The sequence below is a fragment of the Diorhabda sublineata genome, chromosome 8 (assembly GCF_026230105.1).
Source record: "Diorhabda sublineata isolate icDioSubl1.1 chromosome 8, icDioSubl1.1, whole genome shotgun sequence".
In the NCBI taxonomy this organism is placed as follows: domain Eukaryota; kingdom Metazoa; phylum Arthropoda; class Insecta; order Coleoptera; family Chrysomelidae; genus Diorhabda; species Diorhabda sublineata.
In genome coordinates, this window is record NC_079481.1 from 9181336 (window position 1) to 9207367 (window position 26032).

The 26032-nt window shown below is 30.5% G+C and overlaps 7 protein-coding genes across 11 annotated transcripts in view; 3 read left to right on the forward strand and 4 right to left on the reverse strand.

The window, feature by feature from the left end:
• Nucleotides 1-1210: 1210 nt before the first annotated feature.
• LOC130448144 (tuberin) lies at nucleotides 1211-9963 on the reverse strand. The gene is made up of 21 exons (XM_056785380.1): nucleotides 9732-9963; nucleotides 9532-9671; nucleotides 9082-9470; nucleotides 8860-9031; nucleotides 8598-8798; nucleotides 8398-8539; nucleotides 8013-8337; nucleotides 6864-7032; nucleotides 6578-6799; nucleotides 6273-6513; nucleotides 6087-6208; nucleotides 5695-6025; nucleotides 5439-5635; nucleotides 5077-5381; nucleotides 4005-4381; nucleotides 3099-3923; nucleotides 2623-2981; nucleotides 2389-2562; nucleotides 2113-2331; nucleotides 1752-1922; nucleotides 1211-1685 (listed from the first exon to the last, which is right to left on the reverse strand). Exons 1-21 carry the CDS (start codon nucleotides 9790-9792, stop codon nucleotides 1419-1421), a joined length of 5409 nt encoding a protein of 1802 aa, XP_056641358.1. The 5' UTR covers nucleotides 9793-9963; the 3' UTR covers nucleotides 1211-1418.
• Nucleotides 9964-9969: 6 nt separating this feature from the next.
• LOC130448147 (lysophospholipid acyltransferase 7) lies at nucleotides 9970-12293 on the forward strand. The gene is made up of 7 exons (XM_056785382.1): nucleotides 9970-10517; nucleotides 10575-10867; nucleotides 10921-11072; nucleotides 11138-11349; nucleotides 11577-11729; nucleotides 11787-11949; nucleotides 12025-12293. Exons 1-7 carry the CDS (start codon nucleotides 10306-10308, stop codon nucleotides 12235-12237), a joined length of 1398 nt encoding a protein of 465 aa, XP_056641360.1. The 5' UTR covers nucleotides 9970-10305; the 3' UTR covers nucleotides 12238-12293.
• A 114-nt stretch (nucleotides 12294-12407) lies between these two features.
• Nucleotides 12408-20273, forward strand: LOC130448148 (nudC domain-containing protein 3). The gene is made up of 3 exons (XM_056785383.1): nucleotides 12408-13137; nucleotides 18112-18360; nucleotides 18429-20273. Exons 2-3 carry the CDS (start codon nucleotides 18260-18262, stop codon nucleotides 19171-19173), a joined length of 846 nt encoding a protein of 281 aa, XP_056641361.1. The 5' UTR covers nucleotides 12408-13137; nucleotides 18112-18259; the 3' UTR covers nucleotides 19174-20273.
• LOC130448146 (ribosome-releasing factor 2, mitochondrial) lies at nucleotides 13722-16232 on the reverse strand. Its single transcript, XM_056785381.1, has one exon. It carries the CDS (start codon nucleotides 16230-16232, stop codon nucleotides 13995-13997), a length of 2238 nt encoding a protein of 745 aa, XP_056641359.1. The 3' UTR covers nucleotides 13722-13994.
• On the forward strand, nucleotides 16296-16884 carry LOC130448150 (28S ribosomal protein S33, mitochondrial). The gene has a single exon (XM_056785386.1). It carries the CDS (start codon nucleotides 16465-16467, stop codon nucleotides 16828-16830), a length of 366 nt encoding a protein of 121 aa, XP_056641364.1. The 5' UTR covers nucleotides 16296-16464; the 3' UTR covers nucleotides 16831-16884.
• Nucleotides 17017-18133, reverse strand: LOC130448149 (protein canopy homolog 3). Its single transcript, XM_056785385.1, has 3 exons — nucleotides 17700-18133; nucleotides 17299-17645; nucleotides 17017-17245 (listed from the first exon to the last, which is right to left on the reverse strand). Exons 1-3 carry the CDS (start codon nucleotides 17803-17805, stop codon nucleotides 17033-17035), a joined length of 666 nt encoding a protein of 221 aa, XP_056641363.1. The 5' UTR covers nucleotides 17806-18133; the 3' UTR covers nucleotides 17017-17032.
• Nucleotides 20274-21234: 961 nt separating the features above from the next.
• The window catches only part of LOC130447970 (probable G-protein coupled receptor CG31760), a 76031-nt gene continuing 71233 nt past the window's right edge, over nucleotides 21235-26032 (reverse strand). For all 5 annotated transcript variants that reach the window (XM_056785055.1, XM_056785057.1, XM_056785058.1 and 2 more), the window contains 10 exons: nucleotides 25183-25321; nucleotides 24549-24669; nucleotides 24274-24406; nucleotides 23987-24140; nucleotides 23813-23922; nucleotides 23534-23748; nucleotides 23338-23476; nucleotides 23089-23194; nucleotides 22839-22982; nucleotides 21235-22771 (listed from right to left, as the gene is read on the reverse strand). In XM_056785055.1, the coding sequence (XP_056641033.1) occupies nucleotides 22586-22771; nucleotides 22839-22982; nucleotides 23089-23194; nucleotides 23338-23476; nucleotides 23534-23748; nucleotides 23813-23922; nucleotides 23987-24140; nucleotides 24274-24406; nucleotides 24549-24669; nucleotides 25183-25321 (1447 nt within the window). In that variant the 3' untranslated portion in view covers nucleotides 21235-22585. The remainder of the gene's footprint in view (nucleotides 22772-22838; nucleotides 22983-23088; nucleotides 23195-23337; nucleotides 23477-23533; nucleotides 23749-23812; nucleotides 23923-23986; nucleotides 24141-24273; nucleotides 24407-24548; nucleotides 24670-25182; nucleotides 25322-26032) is intronic.

Here is a 26032-nt window from a genome sequence, read left to right on the forward strand (position 1 = left end):
AATATAAAAATCAAAAGTTATGAATACGGGATATATATTTTATGTTCTCTATAATTAAAAATTTGGGACAATATTGCATTTGTTTTCCAGGATTTAAAAAAAATAATAAATAATAGACTAAAAATAAATAAATGGTGACATTTGACGTATAATTCGAAAAGTAACGTACTGGACTACTCCCACAGGTGGCGGTAGCTTCGCCGTTTTAACTTAGATGTAACTGATTTTAAGTTAATCTCCAAACAATGTATGTAATTTTTCTCTTTATTATATTGTTCCACATTATGATGTATTAATCGTTGGATTTATAACTAAGACTCTGAAGCCTACATAAAATCTGTATATTGCCGATCGGTACAACCCAACATTTAAAAAAAATTTAATTTGAACAATTTTTTTGTAGAATCCATAATTTGCTGCTGTAGAGGAAACATGCAATAATTTTTTTTACGTTTTCACGAATTTTTTTCCAATATTTGAAGTTTCATTATCAAATTTGGGTAATGAATGTTCAATAAACAATAATTACATAAAAAAAAATGATAAAATTTTGTGTTGTACTTTGCGAGATATAAACGTAATGAAAATCATCATCATATATAAAAAATTGACAATTCAACCTTCAAAATAAAATACTGAAATTATAATAGAATGCAAAATTTTTTATATTATAAATGAACCTGTTTTTTCAGTATTTAAAATTATTGAATATTTCGGAATAGAACAAAGAATACAACAAGCAATTCTAACACAAATAAATTTTTATTTGTCGTAAAAGAATTTGTATTCAAAAATTGGTTGAAAATAAATCTTCATTTTTAAATGACCAAAATCACGCCGTTATAGAAACGCTAATATATTTCATATGCGTGTCGCGAAAGACTCCCTATCGACACAAATATTGTGACTATGTCATCTGTCAATCAATTGTAAAAGTTCAAGTTGTGGTTGTGCCAGTTTTTGAATGTTTATTACTACAATAGTATTGTGAATAAAATGGAGATAAAGTTAAATTAAAGCTTGCTTGAATAATTCAACAAATTTATTGACAAGAACTGTACAAAAAATTACTTTTCAACTTTTTGTTTGCTGGGAGAACTACTGTACAAAAAAGTTACTTCGAAATTTTTGCTTGGTGTGAAGTTCTTGAAAATACGTTTTTTTACCTATATCATGAAGATAGGAATGTTATATACGGGGTGAGAAATCAAAATAAAATACTATTATTTTTACATTTATTGGTGCAAATATATAATTGAAAATAAAATTTCTACAGTAACTAGTTACAGTAAGGGTTTACGTCCACTTACATTTTATGTAAAAGGTATACTTGGATAATTATCAATAAAAAAAAAACAATAAAAAGTTAACATGTAAAAGACAAACACAAATTAAAATGAATATTAATCAGTCCAAAATTATGTATAATCTGTAAAATCTTCAGCAAAATTTTTAACTGCTCTACAAGATTCGGTATTATCGTCCTTTTCATTCACGTCTTTACTTTCCTTTGCTTCTTTTCCTTCCTTTCTACTCTTTTCCTCTTTTGCTTTCTTTAGATCAGATTCCACTTTTTCACGAATCAATTTAATTTTCCTCAATCTCTCCAACCAACTAGATGCCGACGATTCATCCACATTTTTGCAGGACTTGCTTAGTAAAGATTTAGTAACTAATGATGCCATCTGAAAAGATAAAGATTAACTGGCGTGCTTTTTTTCTCTTTTTATTATAATATCAACTCAACTTACATTCGAATGGATCGCCAATTGCCTCGCCAAGATGCCGACGTTTCGATCTGATATCAATTTTGGATCACCAGGCGTCACCAAGTATGAAAGTTCTTTTTTCACTTTCACCATTACTCTGTTGATACCGTGGTCTAACGGTTGGATTATTATACATGCAAATGTAAATTGTCCCTAGAAAAAAAAGAAACATATATTTGACAAAATGAAACTAATTTTCTTCTTTCATTCTTATTTGTTTTTAGAATTTCAGTTTTTAATTCTTTCTGGACAATTTTTGCATCGAAAGTTTTATTTTTATACACTTTTACATAATCAATTATATTTTTTCATAACTTTTTTGTTTAAAAAATTTATTTTGTACCTTAAGGACGTTCATATTAAAATCCTCGCCGCTCTCGTTGTAAACTATGGTAACGAAGGCGTTTCCAATGTGCATCTTTTTATTGTTACAAGTAGGATCGGATTTTTTGTTGGGCATTATAGTTGCCACGTAAAACATAACCCTTATTACGTCGTCCTGCCAGACGTAAGCGAATTTTCCGTCGTTACCACGTTTATCAATACCGCCTAGGTAGAAAATCTGAAAATAAAAAGAAATTTAAAAAATAGTAAAAGCTAAGTTGGATCACATACGTACCTGAGGATCGACGTCTTCTAACCTCACTAGTTCTCCGAGTTGCTGTAAAAACTCAACATATCTCAAGGATCCGAAACGATTTTTTAGTATATCCGGCTCCGAATTCGTCTGCCCGTCTCTGACGTAAATAACACCGATTTTGTGAACCTCATATGGTGGGATACTATCCAAAACCTATGGAAATCGAAATTTTTGATTTTTTTATTCGAAAATTATTTCATTTTCTATTTGTACCTTGACGGCCCTTTGAACTACATCATTATTTTCTATCAGCATCGGTCTTTCGTTGTTGCTGGAAAAGTTCGGTAGGTGAAATAATTGCAAAAATACGAAACTGGGATTGATGCCATTTTTTGGCGGTTCCTTTTGTTTTTTCTTTTCTTCTTGGAGGAGATCGCGAGACGACCTTGTTGCCGGACTACTCGTCGATATCGTGTAGACTCTATCCCGTTTTTGGGTCAGATTGGGATCTGCTGTGGTCAATCGTTCGACACTTCCGCTATTTTTGCGTTCTCTTGCTCTTTCCCTGGCCCAATTCAAAGCGCTATTTTTTTCTATAGTCGAAGACGACGAGCTCTTCTGTATTTCTCGACCTGAATATACAAGGAGAACAAAAATGTTCATTGTTCGATATCAACACCATCACCATATTATTTCTTAGGTTACAAAAATGAAACCTAACTGTTCTTATGACCTTTTATGTTACTTACCGCCGTCTTTTCCCAGTGCATGTCTACTGAATCTAGGCGACGTTTGTGTAGGACTTTGCGGAGGTTTACCACTTAGAGGTACCAAATTGGACAAACTCGGTAAATTTGTAGGTCTCTTCGTAAATTCCGGTTGTTGTGCGCTAAAAGTAGTAACGTTGGGCGTTGGAGGTACAGTCTGATACGGTTTTGAAGGAATATTTTCATTAGGAGGAGACGATCCGGGATAACTGTGGCAACTGAGAAGGGTCGGATGCAATGTAGAAGTCGTCGCGTATTTCGATTGAGATTGATCCGATTTCGAGGCTTGTTGTACGGGATCGTTGGAAGGAGGCGTCGTACCCGAACCGGCGATTTCTTCCGGTATCGCTTCACAACTCACCCTCATATCTTTCGAATAACCTTTAGTTTTCTTTCCGACCTCGTCTTCGGAACTTTTCGAGTCTTCGTCGGGTTTTTGATGTAGAAAAGGATTTTTCCAACTAGCAGACATCTCCGGACTGGAATTCGATCGGCGAACTGGATTTCTAGATCTGCCGTTGTCGTCGTAAATTGTATCGGCGTCATCGTCGACGCTGTCCCTCGAATTTTGCCTCGACGGTGTCCGTCGTGGGGATTCTTGCGAACTAACGTTCGATCCGGAGGCTACTTCTTCGTTATTATCTTCTTCGGATACTTGTCTGCCTAACGGGGGTTTAGAATGCGGATTCGTTTCGGCGGGCGTCAACGATGGCCTGAATAACGTCGAAACGTCGTTTAAAGGAAAATCGTAGATGGCGTGCGTGAAGGTCACGTTATTTTCGATCCTCATCACCCAAGACATGTCACCTGAAATTTATTTTTTTATATAAATATATATTTATTCATTAGTCGAAAAAAAAATAATTATTTTTGATGATTATAATTTACCGGTAGGTCTTCTAATATAAATTTCAGCCCAACCGGAACACCAACAGTTGCAAGTTTCTTTTTCTTGTCTCAGATTCGTGGCGAATTGTCGTAATTTAGAGGAGACTCTTTCTAATTTTTCGCTTATTTTCTTATTGTCTTCGGCGGGTGAAGTATTCGATTTATCCCTTACGTCCTCCATATCGTTACTGCCGCTACGACTCGATTTGGTTCTTCTACTGTCGTTTTGGTTACTGCACATGTTCCAACATTTATCGCACAAACCATTTTTGAGTATCTTGGTCGAACAACCGCTGGTAGTGACCGTTATTATTTTATTGCCAACTAACCAGGACATGGTCTGTCCTCCACTCATTAGAAATTCCCCAACGGGTAACCTGAACAAATATTGGAATTATAATAGTCGATGAGAAGAAAAAAAAATAGTCAAAAATAGAACAAATTCAAATTTTTGATTTAGGAAGTTTATACGATCAAAAAAAAAAACACCTCTAGTATCAAATCTTCAAGAGAAAGCTATCAAGTTCAAATGTAGATGCGAATGGTACAAAAAACTTTTCAAATCTTAACGAGAAAAATGCAAAAACGCCTTTTTATATCCTTATTAATTTCTCACTTAAAAATGTATGATTTTTTTTTCAAAAATTGTTGCAACTTATTATTTCTATCTTAAATAAAACAGTAAGAGAAAATTAAAAAAAAGAAAAATTCACAATTCACTTTTTTTTATTGAAAATTGTTTTATAAATCCTGATTTTTGTCTAAATTTGATACCATTCCAACAGTATTTTTCACCTAAATTGGAATTTCTGGAAACGTTAGTGATGCTTATGATGAACACACTGTTCACACTACCACTACATCAAGTGTTGGTGTAGTGATAGTGCAAACAGTGTGTTCGGTATATATTTTTCACCTGTCCATTTGAGAGATATTTTAGACTAAGAAAAAAATAATTGAAACGTAAAAAACTGTTTTTGCAGCATTTTCTGGGGATTTTTGAAGCCAAGAGAAAATCAAATGATCGAAATTTACCCACCTTTTACATAAGATTGACAAAAACTGATCTTACCTCGTAGGTAAAGCGCTACAGGGAGAATACGAATATCTGGCCATAAGATCGAGACAAGTTTCCGTAAGTTCTTCATAATATTCTTTAGTTACAAGATTCCTACCGGGGGGTTTCAACAAATTTATAGATTGACCGGAAGAAACAGTAGCCGATCTCTTTCTGGAACCTTGTTCGGTAAGACTGGAACTCCTTTTGCGATCCGAACTATCCTGATTCAATTCTTGGTTATTTATTTCCCCCAAATTCTGATCGAACAGACCCGGTCGGTGTTGTTGGAGGGGATCCAATACGTGAGTTTGTAGACCCTAAAAAATAACCCCGATTTCATTATTTTTTTAATTAAACCATTTTTATTTAAATACCTTGGTGATGAATTTAACAAAATCTCTTCGCAACGACAATCGACATTTCAAGAACCAAACAGCTATCACGTGATGGGCTAAAGAGACCGTGTAATGGTCGTATCTGAAGGCGTTGGTGTAAGGAAGCGATATCGCAAACACAGACATATATTGATCGGCAACGAAATTCGAATAAACCCTGGGAACTTGCGCCAAAGCTAAAAAATATAAATCGGATAATCTAGATGGATCTAGTACATGGGATAGGGGTACTTACTCGACAAAAATTCCAATACCGGAATCGATATGTGTATGGTGGCAGATATTTTGGATAAATTGAGCAACACCTCTGGTAACATCTTCACCATCGCCTCCCTCATTTCTAGTATACAAATCGTCAAAGCAGTTATGGAATGCTTGGAACTTCTAGGACCGATCGTATGAGAACATTTAACAAGACTCCTGATTATTTTTTGATGGTGAATTTGATCCATGAAATTGTTATACGAAACCAAATTTATTATCAACGGGAGTATGGTGGCGTTAAAATCTTGTCTGGATACTTTTACGTTAAGAGATTCGGGAACGTTATAAATTTTTTCAGTTATCTATAAAAAATAAAACATATACATATAAATAATATTTTTGATTATTCTTAAATTATTTTACCATCGAACACAAAACTTCTACGAACGGTTCCAATTCGGTATTACCGTTTCTTGATAAGATGAGCGATTTATTTTGTAAACATTTTGTCATTTCGGTGAGTACTAAACTTAATACTTCCCAATCTAGAAGAAAAAAAAATAATAATAAAATTAATTATTATACTTATGAAATTCGCTTTTAATTTACCTCTTTCTAATTTCAAACAAGTGACGAATATCTTGAAGGCTCTCCTCAACGATACGTACGTTACTATAACGGGTAATCTTTGTACCGGAGCTGGGGATTGAGGTACCGGAGAACCCAAATTGAACCTTTCGCTATTTTTATAAACGACACAAATGTACGGACTGTACTTGATGGTTTTATCGTCCTGGTAACCCAAATGGTACAAAGCGTCGGCTCTTATTTTCAAAAAGAATCCGAAAATCTTGTAAAAAAACAAAAATTGAGATATAACCTAACGAATCATGGTAAAAAAAATATCGACTCACCATTTTTCTGATACCGTTGCAATTTTCGAATAATTTAGGTTTGTCATAATGCAATTCCAAAAATTTGACCAACATTTCGTAAATTTTAACGGCATGGGAAGATGGTAATTTGTGTATTATGGTTATGAAAATTTTTATCAGTCCTTCTATAACGCATTTTATATCGGAGAAATCGTTTTCGGTACCTTCGTTTAAATGGGGATCGTAAGGGCGTAACAACATCTACAAACGCGTTGATATATTGAATTTATTTCATGAAAAAAAAAAAGGAATAATTTTCTATTACCTTTTCTAATATATCTAAGATATCGGAACATTTCCTTGCTTCGCATTCGAGACAAAGATCTATTAACAAATTGGCGACTGATGATCTGACAACGATATCATTACATTGAACGATATTCGTCATGTGTGGTACAACAATTCGATCGATAAGTTCGTCGTCATACTGTCTCCTAAAAAAAAAATGAATATCATCAATGCAAAAGTCATTTCGGTGCCAATTCAAAAAAAAATAACCTCAAATCATTTATAATAATTAACTTTCTATTTCAAAAACCTTTGATTTACCACCAGTTTTTGTTCCATATCCATTTATACGAGCTTTTCCTTACAAAAAACAATTTACATGAACTTGATTTTGTAGAAGATTGGAAGTTTCCAACTTTCCACTTCCCATATCCATTTTTATGAACCTTTTTTGGCAAAAAAACTGGACATTCTTACTTGTCTACTTCCCATAGCCATTCGCATTACTATTTTGTTCACTTCCCAAATTAATTCTCATAAACTTCCATTTATAGGTAAACCATCTATGCCTTTCCCATATCCATTTGTATTTACTTTGTATTGTACTCTCCCCAAAAACTTTCTGTAGGCTTTTTTTGCAAAAATCTGTTATATCACTCTCTACAGCAATTTTATTAACTGTTTCTGCACAGAAAAATGAAATTTCCAATTGTTCCTTCCACTATATAAATCTGGTTTAATATGCTTTGGAAATTCCCACTTGTTCAGTTCCCATACACATCCTGTTTCAAAAAACAGTGTATGACCACCTATTCTGTTCCTATATCCATTTGCATCCCCTTTTATAATCAATTCCAAGAACTTTTTTTTATAGAAAACTGTAAACTGCCACTTGATTACTTTCTAACTTCATTTTTATGAACTTTGGTCACTTGGTCACAACACATATAGATAGAAATCTATCTTTCCATGTAATCATTTTATTTAATCCACAGTTTAATATTATTGCTTTAATAATAATTATTGGTCCATGTAATACCTGGTTTTTTTATCACCCTGTAATGTAATTAATTTATATGTCAATTGATTCAACCTTCAAAATTACCTCTTCAAAATGAATTACGTGTAAATAAAAAACAAATAGATAGTAATAATAAAAAAAAAAAACAATCTCTTAAATACGTACCTGTTTAATCGAATGACATCTGATAAAGCTTCCAAAACTTTCAATTTAACATTCCTCCTAATTTCGCACCTGAAATATTTGTGCAACAAATTGTACAAATTTGTCAACCACAGATGTTCCGTAGGTACGATATTTTGCGAATGGTATCCAATAAGTCCCAATACGGATTGTTCTGGTCTTTCGGTGGAAAATTGCTCTATAATATCATAAAACTCCTTCTCAGAACCATTATAACTATCGAGTTTCATCAATCTCTCGATGGCATCGAGAGTTTCGTGTAAATGAACAATTATCAGTTTATTCAGAGAATTGGTAGCCGAGAGATCTGAAAAAAAAATCAATGATATTAATTACACAGCGGGGTGGGTTACTTAATAAATATTACCTATATTTGAAATTATGTAAGAAATTATTTGTAATAGTATCGACCAAGCGGGATCTTGTAAATCCGCACCACGACTAACGATTAATTGTTGTAAACCTAGGATAACTTCGTACGCGACCGCCGCCTGATTACATTTCACGGCCTAGAATAAAATTAATTTTTTTTTTAATACAATTTCACTAAAAAAATTGAATCAATACCCTAAAAAATGATGGAAGTACAGAGCTCGGTGGACAATGTAAGTTTGTTAAAGGAGTAGAACTCCAAAGTGCCATGTGAATATAAAATACAGCTCCTCTCAACAGATCAGTATCATGCTTAAGATCTGGATCTTGTAGAATCTTACACATGGTATATAAAGCGGAATGTCCCATGTGAGTACCCAATAACTTTTTAATTACCTGAAAATATTTGAAATTAAACATAAAACTTAGTTTTTCATCAAAATTTAATTATTTTTACCGTCCAACTCGACATGCAATATTCTTCACAGTTTACTGTTCTACAAAGGGCAGCTATGAATTTGGGCAAGGAATCCGGTGGCATATTACCATAAGCGACTATTGAAGACATTAATTGTAAACATAATTGCACGGTTCTAGTATTGTTACTACAGCAGAATACACAAATGTGGCTACAAAAATACGTGTCAAGAAAAAATGAGATGATCAGAATATTACTTACTGTATAAAACCGGCTATGACTACATCGTCTAAATAAGCAGCATTGTATCTTACTAGATTATCCAACATACTCAGATAATCTTCAGTTTTACCAGCTTTGCTTATGTCTGGTACCCAATCGAGTAGAAATTTTCCGACTTTTTCCTCGAAATGTAATACACTTACACCGTTTAACGTTAGGATGTTGAGTAAGTCGAATCTTTGTCCTGTGTCTTCTGGTATGTTATGCTGGGTGATAAACTGATAAAAAATTGCTCTCATAATTTCGTTTAAATTCAACTGACCCTTCACCAGTGATTGCAAAAAGTGAAAAGCCGAATGACGAACTTCAGTTGGGTAATCTATACTGAACAAATCCTCTATGGCTTTCCATAATTTTTCGACTGCAGTCTACAATTATTTGAATGAATAGTCTAGTTTGACAAAATTTAATATCATTATAAATACTAACGTTTTCTAATTTACTTTCAGCTACTTTTGAACTATATTCTTTAAGTAAACGTAATCTCGTATTTATCGGAGAATCTTTTCCTATATCTTTAAGTAATTCTTCGCTAATACATAAAACTTCACTACGGTTAGTAAAATTACCTACGAAATTAAATTTGTAGATTATTTATTATCGCAATAAATATTTACTTGATTGAGAACCTTTATTTCGCTTGAAATAGCTTTTGATGGTTTCTCCTATACTTTTCTCTTTGGAACTCATTTTATGGCTAGAAAGAAACCGTAAAAATCGCTGGTCCCTATTTTAAAAAAATCAAAAAAATCTATAATTAATTTATAATACAAAAACCAACAAATATTTTATAACCTCAATGTTTATACTTCAAAGTTTATATAGATTATTTATTCAACTTACAGCTACATTATCACCTCTAGCGACGAATTTAAAATCGTTAAATTTTATTCGATATCTAATTTTATACAAGGATAATAGAAAAGTGAGGATATATATATACGAAATAGGATAATATTTTGTTTACTATATTATCTTTTTCAGATTATAGAAAAGGGGGGCTTTGTACGAAACTCAAAATTACAGTTTGACGTCACTATCATCGATATATATTTAGGCTTAAAAGCTTAACCTATAAAATTGTACAACGTCATATGTCAAAACAATTTGTAGAAATATTTCCGGTGGAAAACTTTGATTTGTTGTGTATTATGATCACTTATAAAAGTAATTATTTCAATTTAAAACTATTTAACATTCAAGATGAACAGTGACGATGTAATTTACTTGTCCTTATTGATATTTTCAATGGGATTTGGTTTGTTTTATCGCAAAATTACTAACCCAGAATATAAGAAATTAGTTGGTGCATTAGTAGGATTCTCCATTGTCGTTGTAGTATCCGGTATTCATGTTTTACATGTTCTAATAACCGCATTAGTAAATTCATATATCATACTATATGCTAATAAAAGGTAAAATATTCAAAATATTATCCAATTGTTTATACTTAAATTTTGGTTGTTTTTTAGAAAATGTCACATATACTCTTTCGTCTTTTCCTTTCTATACTTATTTTTCTTTCGATCGACCGCTTATTTTGGAATTTCTTATGCACCGGGACACACAAATCTCGTTGAAATGATGTTAGTTTTAAAACTCGTCGGTTTAGCTTTTGAAGTTAACAAATCTTTAGAAGCTATGAAAAAACAGGACGAATCTTTTAAAACTGAAGAACAACAGTTGGAAGATGAAAGATCGCAAATTTCTGTACAATTTTCGGATATTATATGTTACGCCTTTAATTATTGTGGGGTATTAACAGGTAAGTAACTATTTACGTTATCTAGTTTTAAATTTGCATTATAAGTTTTTTAGGCCCTTATTTTCGTTATGTCACATACTTTGATCATTTACATAAACCTTATCAACAGTACGATAATTATTTACCAGCTGTTAAGAAAAAATTATATTGGGTCCCATTGTTAGTTTCTCTTCATTTATTAACAAGTAATTATTGGCCTGTAGACGTAAGTTTTATTCTTTATATATCATTTAAATATCTTAAATTTCGATTTTTTTTGATAAATTTTAGTACATCAATACAGAAGAATTTTTAAACAGATCCTTTTTATATAGATATTGGTACATCTGGCCAACTTTTTTGATACTCAGATCCAGGATATATTTTGGATTGATTTTGACTGAAATTGTTTGTGTAATTGGAGGTATGGGGGTTTATCCGCAATTTACAAATCCTAAATCAGGTCACGGTCCTACACAACATTTCAAACAACTTAAGGAAATGTAAGCTTTATCAAACTCTTATCGTATACTATTGATTGTTACCTAAATTATCAAAATTCATTCATCGTTTATAGGAATTATTTAAATTCACCTTGTCAGGCATTATTTATTAGAAAAATTGTCCCAAATCAGCAACATTCATTTCATTGTTATGCTTCCATATCTTTTCGATTTATTTCTCTTTGTAAAATTAATTCTTTTTTGTCTTATTTTGGATTTTATTCCAGAACAGATCCTCAAATCTTGAAAGAAACGAAATATTCATATGAAACCATCCAATCTATTAATCCTTATGAATCAGATTGTGTACCAACGATGCGAGAAGCTATGAAACATTGGAATATCACAGTCCAATATTGGTTAGCAATGTATATTTATAGGTAAATAAAACCTCCCCATTCACCACCATGATCACAAAATTTATTTGATAATTTTAGAAATTTTCCTTATAAAAAATACCGAACTCATTTTACCATGTTGATATCAGCGGTATGGCACGGCGTTTACTCTGGTTATTACTTCTGTATAGCCACAGTACCTTTTGCTTTAGTCTACGAAGATATTTGGGTTAAATTGTTATTAGAAGGCTCAGAAGGATTGGTGAGTTTTTTTTTATAGTAAAATCTTGAAATTTGAAACATTCCAGCAACATTTTTTTTTTATTTTTTGTTTCAGTCTTTGCAGATCGCAAAGTTAATAATGGTTTTTCTGAAGATGCAAATGTTCTCTTATCAGAGCGTAGCATTTGTGTTATTAGAAATTCGAAAAATTTTAAATTATTATAATTGCGTTTACCATTGCGTACCGATAATTTATTTGGGGTTATATTTTTTGGGAAGGTATCTATTGAAATTAAAAACAAAACGCTTCAGATCAACATCTGATTGATATTAGAAAATTTTATGAATAACTGTTTTCTTGACGAAATAAAATAAATAAATTAATTTTGTACTTATTGACATGCCCTGGTAACCGTTGGAATTTATTCCATACACCTTTATCGAAGTTTCAAGAGGGTGGAAAAAAACGCTCTCAATTAGTAAAAAGAGGGGCATTTAGTTAAGGGTAACTTTCTTTTCAGTAGTCCAATAATTATGGTTATAACATTGACATATTATTTGGACGGTTCTATAAAAATGGCAAAACGTCCCTAACTTTTAATTATTTAGTTATATTTAATAAATATAAAAAATATAATGAATTATTATGTAACAAATATCAGGAATACGAGATGTTGAATTCGTTCTACCAGATATCTATTAATGGTTATATACAATTGAAATAACATTCTAAAAATGAAGTTTGAATCAATAATAAAATGTATGTTGAGGGTATGTTGCCACCCTCAAATTGATTCGTTAATATAACGATTATTTTTGCCTATCGGGAAACTACCGAAAAAAATTAAAATAGAATCAAGTTTTTTTACAGATTAAAAGCGTTTTGTGAACCCCCTTATTTAGTTGAGCCCTCTACGTTATCAGGGTCTCTAAAAGTAGACCTCAAAAATGTCACCGGTTCTCGTATTTATAACTGTTACTGTAATATTTGAACGTCGTTTAGACAATCGTACATCACTGTTATTGTGTAAGTACTGTCAAATTTTGCAAATGGCAGTTAAAATGACTGTTCTCATTTTTTTTTTAAATTTGTGTTAATTATTGGTAAAGTGTGTGTTGGTTTGTGATCTTTATTAATGGGTACATAATTAAAAACGTATTTTCCTATTTGACCTGAGTTCCTATATCGTACCGACAGTATAAACGTCATTTACTTTATGATCATTGGGTAAATATTATTATTCACTATTTCAAATTTAATTTTACTGTTATTTTTTAAAAGCGTACGTGAATTTTTCAAAACTCTATTTATATATTCATTTTCTTCAATTTCGTTACTTTTTTTATGTTTTTGCCGATAAATGGTAATGGTTATAATTTCTAGTCTCTAAATTAATTTCTACACTATTTTCTATATTTCAACCTTCTTTTAATCTTTATCAATATATTTCTTGTTAAAAATCTATTAATAATTATAAGAGACTTAATTTTAAGAACATTTATCAGTAAAAATATATAAAAAAGTTGAGGAATTTATTTCGTATATTATTTTTATATGTATATACCCGTGAATAAATAAAAAGGCTTAAGAATTTTATTAAATCATAATATATAATTGATTAGATGTGTTTTACAGTTTAATAAATAATTTCCTAATATGAACTAAAAAGTGGGTACAAAATACTATAATTGAGTTTAAATTATCATATTTATTACAAAATTATAATTATTTACGATATTTCTATGTGATATTTATATAAATATCAATTAGTATGATAATATGGTATTATTTCTTAATTTTTTTTCTTATGTGTTCATATTTCATGTTAAATTGATTTGGATAAAACATCTGTTAAGTATTTCTTTTCACTTTCAATTTTGCACCATTGTCTTTATTTTCCTTTATAATAATTGATCTTTATTAATAAATCTCGTTAAATATGACCCAAAAATTAAAAATATAAACTGAAAATATTATTGGTTTTTTTAGATTCAAACGAATAATATTCTTTGAGAAAACAAATAATTTTTATTAAATTCATTTATCACAGATAGAAATTTAAATAATCAAACACTAATTTGACTTCAGAACCCCCGAACACTTTTAATAGCGATAGCTTCTAATTCCGAAGACAATTTTTCACAATCTGAATATTGCATGGTAAACGTAGCAGTACCAGATGATAATGTCCTCAATATGGTAGAATATCCTAATAATTCAGATAATGGAGTTTTGGATAAAATTACTTTAGAATTACCCCTAATTCCTATGTTGTAAACGTTGGCTCTTCTCCTAGATAAATCAGCTATGATAACAGAAACGTGTTCTTCTGGTGAAATAATTTCCAAATCCATTATAGGTTCTAATATTTTGGTATCGACTTCTTTCAATATTTTTTGAATTAAATGTGTAACTGTAGCCGATATCATCGTTTCCGAAGTACCTTTACCTACTTCTAAATAATGTAGGATCACTTGGACGTTAACGACCGGACAACATATCTTAGGTCCTCGCGCCAATCCCACATCTACGCCTTGTCTTACAGCGACTAAATGTTTGGGAAATATACTAGCGATATTGCTCGCGTATTCCGGACTTTTATCTAATTTTAATATCTCTTTCGAAGATTTAGATATATCTATGGGTTGTACCGTTAATTTTGTTGTTATAAATTGTTTACTGGAACCTATTTTAGTTTCTACAGTTAAAGTATCGGTTAATTTTTGTATCGGAGTTTCTTTATAAGCTATCTGAAGCGGACCTAAATCCACTTCCAATTTATATTCTTTTAATAATCTGTCTTTTATGATATCCAGATGTAATTCTCCCATACCACCGAGTACGGTTTGTCCAGTTTCTTCATTAAAACTTACCCTGAGACTGGGATCTTCCCGTTGTAATTCGTTTAAAGCTTGTTCTAATAATGCCTGATAACTTGCACTCGTAGGCTCGATAGATCTAAAAAATACCGGATCCGGAATTGATACTCCTATTCCCAATATTTTGTCAATATCTTTTTCGATGTTTTTATTTTTTTTGAGGATATTATTTTTAGCTTTTTGACCGGCTGTACTGGAATTCGTTATCAGATCACCGGACATTATTTTTTTAACTCCAGTTACCACAGCTATATTTCCAGTGGTGATTGAATCTACTTCTTCGTAATCGTCCGCGTACGCTAAGTATAATCTACCAATCTGTTCGGAACAATCCTGTTTGAAGCTGTATATCTTTTGTCCTTTTTTCAAATTTCCGTTGTATATCCTTAGAAATATTAACGGTCCTTTTTGTTGATCGTGTAACACTTTAAAAGCTCTGGCACATAAATTGTCCTCGAATGAATTGAATATTCTATTTGAATCGTTTGGCGTAGGTAGATATAGAACGACGGCGTCCATTAAATTTTGAACGCCGACGTTTTTATAAGAACTTCCTAATAAAACTGGAACTGCGGCCTGATTTTTCGTCACGGTTCTCAAAGATTTAATTATATCCGCCGTCAATACGTTATCTAAAGAATCTATTGATATAACCTGATCTGCTAATTGATCATCATAATTACATAACTTGTCCACTAATTTTGATCTGGCTAATTTGGCGTCTTCGAAGTAAACATTTTCTTCTGTTAATTGAGTTTTTTTAACGAACTTATCATTCAGCTTTCCGTAAGTAATGAGTTCCATAGTTAACACATCTATTATACCTATAAACTTTTTTTCTTCTATAACAGGTAATTGAAGTAATAAATAAGGAATTTGCAATTTATTTTCGATAGTTTCGCATGAAAGGTGAATATCTGCGTTCATTCTATCCATCTTATTCACGTAAATAATTCTAGGTATTTGATTTTTATCCGCTTGTCTCCAAACTGTTAAAGTTTGTGCTTCTACACCTGCAGTACCGTCCAACACTACTACAGCTCCGTCTAACACGTTAAGAGTCTGTTCTACTTCCATAGTAAAGTCTATATGTCCCGGAGTATCGATAAGATTAAATTGATGTTTCTTCCAATAAAATGTAACTGCTGCCGATCTTATCGTGATTCCCCTTTCGCGTTCTTGTTCCATATAATCAGTTACCGTATTACCTCTATGAACTTCTCCCATATTTTGAATTAAACCAGCCAAAAATAACATTCTTTCAGTCGTCGTAGTTTTTCCGGCATCGATATGGGCTAAAATGCCAATATTTCTCATTTTTTCGATCGGTACGTTTTTAATCTCTTTACTAGTGCCATAATGATTAATATTTTTGTAAAGCCTATTAATTTTTCTTATCGCCTTTTTAAAATTGAAGCCAAAACTCAATAAATTTGGATTCATATTCTAATCATAAATAACGTTTTGATTTTATACTTTCTAACCTAATAGCATAAAATTAATAATACTTAACTCTTCTTTTTTATTTGATTTATGTTTAATATTATTGCGTTTGTGAAATTGAATAGCTGGAAATTCTTATGACACAAACCGTTTAGTTAAATAAGAAGAAGAAATGTCAAACGCATTAACCTTACTTTTTTCATCGATTAATTTTTCAAACTAGTAAATAGAAATGAGTAAATACGCAAAATACACGGATTTAATCAAACAAACTACAGAATACGCTAGACGTATGAATAGACTCAGCAACAGAATATTTGGTGAGGTAGTTCGACCTACGAACGCTAAATCTATGAAAGTGGTAAAATTATTCAGTGACGAACCTATTCATCTAAGAAAAGAAGTTCATGCCTATTATCCCAGACACATAGAAATCGGTAAATTGATGATGAAGTTGAGATACTACGGTTTGTATAGAGACGAACACGCCGATTTTCAAGATGAGATGGACAGAATGCGGGCATTGAGAGGGAAGGCTAAACATATAAGAAAAACTAAAGCAGAGAGAGAAAAAGAAGCAGCTTCGAAACAAGCGTAAAACTTTATGTAGTTGTATTAATAAACGATTAAATTTCTAGTATGTTATATATAATATATTGTTTGAATATAATTTATTTTCCATAATTTCTTTTGATATTTGAATGGTAAAGAAATTGAATTGTTTTTAAATGAAATTTCAAACATTTATTTCAAGGTTTTAGCATTTATAGATTAAAAAAATTACAAAAAAGACAATAATGTTACAATTCTTCCTTATTTTCTTCTATAGTTACTTTTTTCTTTGGTTTCTTTTTTTCACTTGGTTCACCTTTCAAATTCTCTGTTAAACATTTGGAGTCTTGATTTTTGAGCGCTCTGTCTGCACATAAAAATTTTTTTAATGATTCTTTTCCTTGATAGTTGAAATACCAGTCTTCGATATCGCTCTCGTTTTCTTCTAGTAGGGTTTCACACTAAAAAAAATGAGGAATTTATTTAAAAATCGTCAATTCTCATAAATATTTACCTGGGTCTTTAATTTGGTTATTTCCGCACTAGGTTTATCCCAAAGTTCATAAGGTATTCCAAGCTCGACTTTGACACCTTTATCTACCAATCCGTGTAAAGTTTGAAATGTTTGGCTCATACCTTTTGCAAATCTTGTACTATCTTCTCGTTCCTTATGTATATTGTATTCCAATATTCTATCGCAAACGCCTTCTAAGGATTCTACAAGTCTGAGCTCTGATTTCTTGTACTCCTTTTTCTTTTTCGGTTTTACATCATCTACAGAATATCCTGTTTCTATAACCTCACTGGTTTTACCAGTTTCCTCTAACCTGGATTCTAGTTCTATAGCTAATATCTTACAAACTAAAGAAAACGTGTATATCAGTATATAAATTGTGCAATTCATAAGAATTTTACCTTCACATTTGTTTGCATATTTCACTCCTTGTTCTTCTTCAGGATCTGAACAATTCACTTTAATGGATGCTACAATTAGGAGAAAAATGTATTTTTTTACTTGCATTTTATTAAAAATTTCTTCGTATTCTCAATGGAATTGACCCGATGAACTTTTATCTAATAGTTTATCAAGTATATACTTATTGCTTAAAAGCACTCGTAGGTTTTTAAGACTGCTAAAATTCCATGAAATAATTCCACTCAATTAATTTATGTAGAGTTTTAATCAACTCTTATATAAAATACTAAAAAGCAATTTCACTATTTATTTATTAGATTATAACAATTTTTCATAATTCAATAAATTTCATAGACAATTATACCGAGTCGTGCTATGAAATTTGTTTATAAAACTGAACGTCTCTTTCAGCGCGATTCGAAAGTCATCACAATTGTCATTTACGAGAAAAACGAAGAAAAGCAGTAGAGGCCATAGAGAGGGAAAAAAAAGAAGATGAATAATGGCCGAGTTTGACGTTTAATAAATAAATTGTTAGTATATTATATATAATAACGAAATGTCTGGTAAAAATTTTGATAATATACTATTCGAAATGCTGAAAGAATGCAGAACCCTGCCCAATTTTTTGGATAATATATTTGGATTTTTACAAAGAAGGTAAGATAAGTATATCCTAATATTATATTTATTATTAATAAATTTATACATATATATTTAATTTTTAGAACAGATTTTTATCATATCGCAAAAGATGAACATGCTAGTATTGGTTTACCAGATGGACTTGCGGAAAAATTAGTGAGGCATACGTTTTTAAAATTCAAGCCAGACAAGAAATATACTTCAAACGATATACCCGTATCTAAAGAGGAAGTTGTTGCAGAAAGCTCTATAGATATAGATGAAGTTACATCTACGACTACAGAAGAATCGACAGAGCTTACTTTTACAAAATCTGATTATTACAATGGAGGTATCTTTAATAATTATTGTTGGTCGCAAACAATAAAGGAAGTAGATGTTACAGTGAAGGTACCGCAAAATATCAATAGGAAACATTTGATGGTTAGTATACTACCGACTAGTATATCAGTACAGTCAAAAAATGAAGATTATTTGCTAAAAGGTGAGCTTTGTGAAAAATGTAAAGCTAACGATACTGTCTGGTCTTTAGATGGACAAAAATTACAAATACATTTGGAGAAATGTCGAGAAAAATGGTGGACTTGTTTAGTGAAAGGAGAAACTGAATTAGACATATCAAAAATAGACTGTTCCAGACCTTATGAAGATCTGTCTGAAGAAGAACAAGCGAAAATTGAAGAATTAAAGTGGAATCAAGAAAGAAAACGACTAGGATTACCGACTTCTGAAGAATTGAAACTTCATGACACTCTGAAGAAATCTTGGGATGCCACTGGTTCACCATTTAGAGGACCTTTTGATCCAAACAATGTTAAATTGAACTGAAAAATTTCAAGTGTGCGATAGATATTGTTTGTTTTTTTTTGTAAAGATTGTAAACATTTTTTAAAGTATAAAAGATTCTTATCTATAATAGTTGGATGAAAATTGATAAAATTTGAAAATTTCCAGACAAGATTGAATTTTTATGGCTTTTTTTTTGTTTATCAATCACTACATGGTTTTATTCATATTTTAGTAATGTATCTTGTATCTATTCAATGGAAAACCTGTTTTTTATGAAAACTGTCTTTGAAAGGTTGGTACAACTTCATCCATTTGTGTCTACATATTATTTTTTTTCTTTTAAATTACAGGTTCATTAATTGTTTATACTTTTTATATATGTAAGTGTGGGAAACCGAATAGATTAAATTTATTGTTTTTGAGGTACCTAGCGAACATAATTATAAAGAATAATGGAATATGTCAAATTTTAATTATAAATTGAATTTCCTCAATGTGTAAATGTAATTCCTACCTGGTGACAGTAAGTGACATATTTCTTAAAATTAGGTAGATCTTAGTAAACCAACAATGTTAATTTAAAATTATAGTATTTGAAATAAAGATAAAGATCATTTTACATTTATTATAATATATACTATTACTTTGTTATATAATCTATGTATATAATTAGGATTTAATGTTCAATATAGTAATCTCATTAATTATATATCTGCTATGACATTTTACTTTAGCCATAATTATCATATTTGTGTAGTAGATTTGAAAGAAAAATTGAAATTTTATAAAGAAGTAATGCGAGTGTAAGAAACTATAAAAATATATAATTATGGTTATAGTAGAATGTCATAAATAGGTATCTAAATAATGAAGTAACACATGTTTATAATAAATGTAAAATAAGAATAACATTTGGTTTTCTAAACTTTCTACATCCTATCATCAGGTAGAAATCTCATCCATTAAGAAAGTCAATTTATAATTTGAATTTGATGAGTTTCAGGATTTTCTATAATTATTGTAGATTGACTGAAATAATAAATTCTAATCCATTCAGTCTCCCCACACTATATGATTTGTATGTTTATAATTTGTAAATTATGTTATAAATATTAAGAAAAGAAAATTTACTATAAAAATGTTTTTGTTTTTGTAAGAGACAATCCTATATAATAAATGTCATAGGTCAGTTTTCTATAACAAAGCATCAAAGTTATAGACAGTTATTAATTCATAGAGCTCTTAACCTAACCTAACCACTTAACCTCGTTACTCTACATCAAACATGGTAACTCTTCAAATAAATGGGGGATATTTAATCTTTTCTCAAAAATTGATTGACAAACTATTTTTCAACACGCAATATCCTTCAATTCAAAAAATTTCGTTAAATATGTGATCATAGATAGTTATTAAGTCAGAGTTTTCAATTTTCGATAGATGGGGTAAGCTACGCAGCATTTCGTATTAATACTTGAGTCAATACCAGTTAAGACTCGTACTCTTCATCAAAATTGGTATCTCCCTAAGTAAGGCGATAGCGATTTCAATATTTTCTTAAAAATTAAATCTTTATGCTTAGCATATAATACCCCCAACTCCAAAAAGGATGGTTTGTGTTGAATATTACCCACCCGCTATCGCCTAAAACCAACTTACTTAGGTACTATTTAGTCAAGCATTAAGAACGGTCCCGACTAGCAGGTTGGAACAAACCTTTCGACGGTTCATATTTTTCAATTCTTCACCCCAACCTTTTCAAACCAGTTAGGATAAAAAAACAGGAGAGTATTCTCATAGGGCGATTTATTAATACCTAATTAATATGTATATAATTATTTATAAAGTTATTAACGTTTCATGTTTTTTTTCTTCGGCGACAGAAAATAGCATCTACATGGTAATGATATCAGGTGGGACGATATTAAAGATTGTTTATTTTTTTGTAAACACATTTATTCAACATTTTTCATAGGAATATATATCTTTTTTCTTCAATGTGTAATATATATATATATATATATATTGTATATATATATATATATATATATATACAAAACAATATAAATATAAAACATTTATAGATATTAACAGTATTACTCGAATGTACAGAGTGAAAAGAGAAAACAATTCTTATATAATTTTGCTACTGAAAATTTGTATACATAACAAAAAAGTTAAAAACATAGGAAAAGTTATTTTCTTCCGCAATATGTTATATATTTTTCTCCATAAAATAAAAAAATAATTAATACTTAGACATAACAACAATTTAATACGTATCTATATTAATATTTCCAAAATAAAAATTTATACATTTAAAAAATATGTATTGTCGTATTTCATCGACTACATTTTGTACCGAATATAATATCTATCACAAACATGTTTTTCTAGAACATATCGACAATGGCACACTATTTTCAACTAACAAAGTAAAGTAAACTTATCATATTTTATTTGAAACTAGTACAAACTCCATCTGTAGTTTAGAATATGCTCATCTTGGAATGCTGAAGGAAAAGTTTAAAATATTGATTGACCATCTTATAATAGCTGCAAGAAAAATATGGTATTTCAAAAAGTTTATTGTACTCCTGGAGCCCCTGAATAATTTTAATATTCTCAAATTAAGAATTAGTTTACTCTTCTTTGGCAGTCTAATTTGAAAAATATATAAATTTATACATTAAATCTAAGATATAATTGTTATATATATTCAACACATATTGACATCGAGATTTTTTAATTGATTCTTCAAGTTCCTTCCGAATGACATATTGTCACTAATTTAAAAAAAAATTATTAATAGAAATCATGTGAGAGATTGAATATTTTTGTTGAATAAACTTGAAGATTACACCAATTTTATCAATCTTGTTATTTTAAAATTATTTGATATCACACAATTTGAAGCACATACTCTCTAATATTATTCACTATATAAAAATCAGTCATTTTTCATAGAGATCAAGTAAATTTAAAAAAATGTTGAGAATTTTTTATAGTAATTTTCTATTTACATTGTTCAAATTAAAAAGGGAGACGTTTTATTGTTATAAAATCATTAGTTTGACTTTGGTTTTCAATACATCACCATGTACCAAATAGATAGCATTTATTCATAAAAAATGTCACTTGTTTAAAAAATATTGTAAACAATTTTATTTTTAGTAAAACAATATTTTTACGTTTGTACCAAATTTTTTATAATTTCAATATAATTGAGGTTCTTAATTGACCGATTATTATAAAATGTGGGAAGTTGAATTGAATATTACTGTTTTCTTACATATTACTATATTTACAAAGGAACAACTTCTGCCTCTTCTGAGCATTTTGTTTTAGCTTTAAAACTCGTTTTGAGCCAATCGACGCCTGTTACGTATTCTTTGAGGTAGTGCGCTGATTCCGTTACATCTCTAAGGCCGTACGTAGCCTTAAGGTGTTGTCACATTTCATCCGGTGGTTTAGTCGGTTGATTTAGACCTGTTTTCGTCAAAGGACTATGAATTAAACTGGTGGTGTTTTGAATGGAAAAATAACCCCCGCTTTTCGGTTTCACGTGCCGGTTGTTGCTTTCCATATGAATGATTTTCATAAACTCGATTTGAGCAGCCAATTTTTGTATTTCTTCCTGTGGAAAAGATAAAATAAATTAGGAAAATATGAACCCTCCAATAAAAAAAAAAGAAAAAACTCACTTTAAGTTCTTCGTTTTCTTGAAACAGATCTGGTGCTTCTTCTGGTACAAGACCAATTCCATTTAATGAAAAAGAAGCTGTTACTCCACGCGATCTCGCTCTGTTGTCCCATTGATCACCCTGACCACGAAGAACCCTTATAATCTGCAACATTAGTAATCAATTATTAGTCATAATCACAAAATCATTTTTTTATCTTCCTATACCCCCCTGTAGAATGAAATATGAAAAAAATTATATGGTAACTTACCTTTGGGCCAAAAACCAATGCTATGGTGGTACTTGTAGAAAGTTGTGTCCGTATGAAACCAAGTAAATATTTAATGTCAGGACCGGCCCTTGGAAAGATGAATAAACTGAAAAAGTAAACAAAATAGTTTGAGTCTCTCTTTGAAACTACTAAAAATGTAATTAAATAATAAGAAAATCAAATAAAAATCATTTAGTAATAAAAAAAAAATATAAGTTTTAAGTTATTTAAACGAATATAAGTACTCACTGAAACGCAATCATCATTATATTAACAATGGCGATATTGTATATAGCGTAACTAATTAATCTGGCCTCGTTGTATAAAGATTCTGCATTCCTAACATTGTAGCATACCCTTATGCCCCAAGCTAAGAATAATACTTCACCTAAAAAGTAAAAATAATCAAACAAAACAGAGTTTATTTGGGGTAAAATAATCTTACCAATAGCCAAACTGTGATCCCACCAATTGTATAAACACTGCTTGAATCTTAAACCGGCGTTATCGACGATTTCTTCGGTGTTTGGAGTATCTGATACTGTCCAGGTACCTAGATATATCAGCATTACCAAGATGATTGGTACCATCCATTGCAATAGTTGTTTATCAGTCAATTTCACTTTATGAGCGGATTTTACTCGGTAAGTTAGAGATACTCTAAAAAAAAAAAAACAGGAAAAATTTGAGCACAGCTGTTTATTTGACATCAATTTATACATACCTCCAAGTTTTCATCAAAAGTGCGGTGTATGTGACGCAAAAACCCAAATGTCTTGACCATTTTGTAGCTATGCAAGAATATTGATCCAAAATTGGGAAAATAGCTGCCATCTGTAAAGAAAAATGTTTTTTGTACAGTTAGGGGATGTGAATTAAATTGTGTGGGGTTACTTACCTCTAAGTACATTGTGGCACATCCCAATAAAGTTATGCTGAGAAATATAGGGCTGGCGACTTTGAAAACTTTTAGTTTTCGGTGTTTGTACATATACAGGATTAATATTATAGTACAAATCACACAGATTATCGAGAATGTTAGAAGAGTGATCCTGTAAAGTGGAAAATCAATTAGTATACTCCCCCAATTTCCTCCAGATTCATTTTCTAGTATGACAAAAACTTAGTTTGAATATCTTATTTTCCTTTTCGAGTCTGTATTTAGTTAATTTTTAATTTATTTACCTGAATGGCCAATGATATGTAGCTAAGCAGGGTGAAGGATCTTGACAAAAAAGACATCCTGGAGCACATTTTTTACACTGGAATATCAATTCCCACGATTTACTGCCAGTTTTTAAATATTCGGACCACGCAACTGAAAGATCAATACAAAAACAATATGTACCCCTAATTTGAAAACTTTAAATTGAAATTTTCATGAAAATGATGATACATACTCATACACATACATTCATATGTACATGAGTACATACAAAAAATATTTGAAATATACTCACTTTCAACTAATGTTCCATTAAAAATGCCTTGGTGGTATTCGGAATAAAATCCTGATCTGCAAACACAATGATACTTTCCCCTAGTCCAAGTTTCTTGATTAAGATTTGATCTGTAGATACACTGTGAATAAAAAAAATGCTATAACTAACCCTAGGGACTTTACCATGCTTTGACATAATGTGACTAATGCGGTTTTAAAGAAGGTAATCTAGTGTTAACTATGAACAGCTCTCTCTTCATTAACACAAAAGAGCTGGGGGCAAATCTCCCAAAGGAGATAAGAATTTCTAATTTCCGCCCAACTTAATTTCCGTACTGAACGAGATTTAATTCCAGGAGTAATTAATGGATTAGAACAAAGGATAGTCTTGAATTTTTGAATGATGCGCAAAAAAATTACTAAATGTTATCAGAATAAATAAAATAAAAACGCTGATAAATGAAGTATGTGGAAAAATCATACCTTTAAAATAACAAGTAACTACAATTGAAATTAAATTTGGTTAATTCTTTTTAACATATTGGTTCAATTACTAGTATACTTTTATATGATTTTTGAATTTCTAGCCTAACTTTTTTATAGCACTTTATAATTATAAAGAACGCGACAAAATTTTCAAAATAATCGATTACCTTTGTACTAAAATTGTGACATTTATGAGATCCGTGGAAGATGCTAATTTCATTATTCACTTGTTGATTTCTTATTGTTTCGCATTGATTTACTTCCAAGTATGATACATCCACGTCTAAGCTTAAAAATCCTTTCAATCTGAAAGAAAGTTCAAATAACAATATACCAAGGATCATAAGTTTTTGTTAACCAAATTATAAAATATAAATCAGTAGCGTACCTGGTTTATTCCCTTAATTAATAAAGTTAAAAAATTTCAATTAAATCAATGTACACGTAAAAGTAGTATTGTGATAAAAAATCGAAAAAGTATCTAATTTTGTTTATTTTATCGGCATGTAAAATTGTTTTTCATAACAACGAAGAGATGCTTGTAGGTTTGAGGTTACTTTTGCCATAGATCACAAACATCATTTTCATGTCAATACTGAACATACCGTTTACACTACACTACACTGATGCGGGTTTCGATAACTTGGTGAGTGTTAGTGTAGTGGTAGTGTACGCAATGTGTCAGTGTAGTGGTAGTGTAAGCAATGTGTTCAGTATGAATATCACGAACGGTTCCAAAATTTACAACTTATTAATGTCAATATAACGAGCGAATTCGATATGCGGGAAAATTTAAATTAATTAAAGTTGATATATATTTTTTAAATAAATAGTTAGGTAGTGTTTGATGATAATATAAATGATTTTCAAATCCAGATAGAAAAGAAGTTTTTATTATTTTATGGATAGAATAAAACGAATCGAGTTAATAAAAACTGTTTGTCAATATAACGTGCCGTCTAATTTTATTGTGTGCAAATATTTACAGCTTATATGTTTAATTCTCAATAAATATAA

Excerpts from the sequence above, each read along its gene's own strand:
- LOC130448150 (XM_056785386.1), top strand. The coding sequence starts at position 16,465 with ATGAGTAAATACGCAAAATACACGGATTTAATCAAACAAACTACAGAA.
- LOC130448146 (XM_056785381.1), bottom strand. The coding sequence starts at position 16,232 with ATGAATCCAAATTTATTGAGTTTTGGCTTCAATTTTAAAAAGGCGATA.
- LOC130448147 (XM_056785382.1), top strand. The coding sequence starts at position 10,306 with ATGAACAGTGACGATGTAATTTACTTGTCCTTATTGATATTTTCAATG. Across the intron at positions 10,868-10,920 it reads TTATTGTGGGGTATTAACAG|GCCCTTATTTTCGTTATGTC; the intron begins GTAAGTAACTAT and ends TAAGTTTTTTAG. Across the intron at positions 11,073-11,137 it reads GTAATTATTGGCCTGTAGAC|TACATCAATACAGAAGAATT; the intron begins GTAAGTTTTATT and ends GATAAATTTTAG.
- LOC130448144 (XM_056785380.1), bottom strand. The coding sequence starts at position 9,792 with ATGAGTTCCAAAGAGAAAAGTATAGGAGAAACCATCAAAAGCTATTTC. Across the intron at positions 7,033-8,012 it reads GATGTCATTCGATTAAACAG|GAGACAGTATGACGACGAAC; the intron begins GTACGTATTTAA and ends TTTTTTTTTTAG. Across the intron at positions 2,563-2,622 it reads TAGTTCAAAGGGCCGTCAAG|GTTTTGGATAGTATCCCACC; the intron begins GTACAAATAGAA and ends CGATTTCCATAG.
- LOC130448149 (XM_056785385.1), bottom strand. The coding sequence starts at position 17,805 with ATGCAAGTAAAAAAATACATTTTTCTCCTAATTGTAGCATCCATTAAA. Across the intron at positions 17,646-17,699 it reads ATATGCAAACAAATGTGAAG|TTTGTAAGATATTAGCTATA; the intron begins GTAAAATTCTTA and ends CGTTTTCTTTAG. Across the intron at positions 17,246-17,298 it reads TAACCAAATTAAAGACCCAG|TGTGAAACCCTACTAGAAGA; the intron begins GTAAATATTTAT and ends CATTTTTTTTAG.
- LOC130448148 (XM_056785383.1), top strand. The coding sequence starts at position 18,260 with ATGTCTGGTAAAAATTTTGATAATATACTATTCGAAATGCTGAAAGAA. Across the intron at positions 18,361-18,428 it reads TTTGGATTTTTACAAAGAAG|AACAGATTTTTATCATATCG; the intron begins GTAAGATAAGTA and ends TTTAATTTTTAG.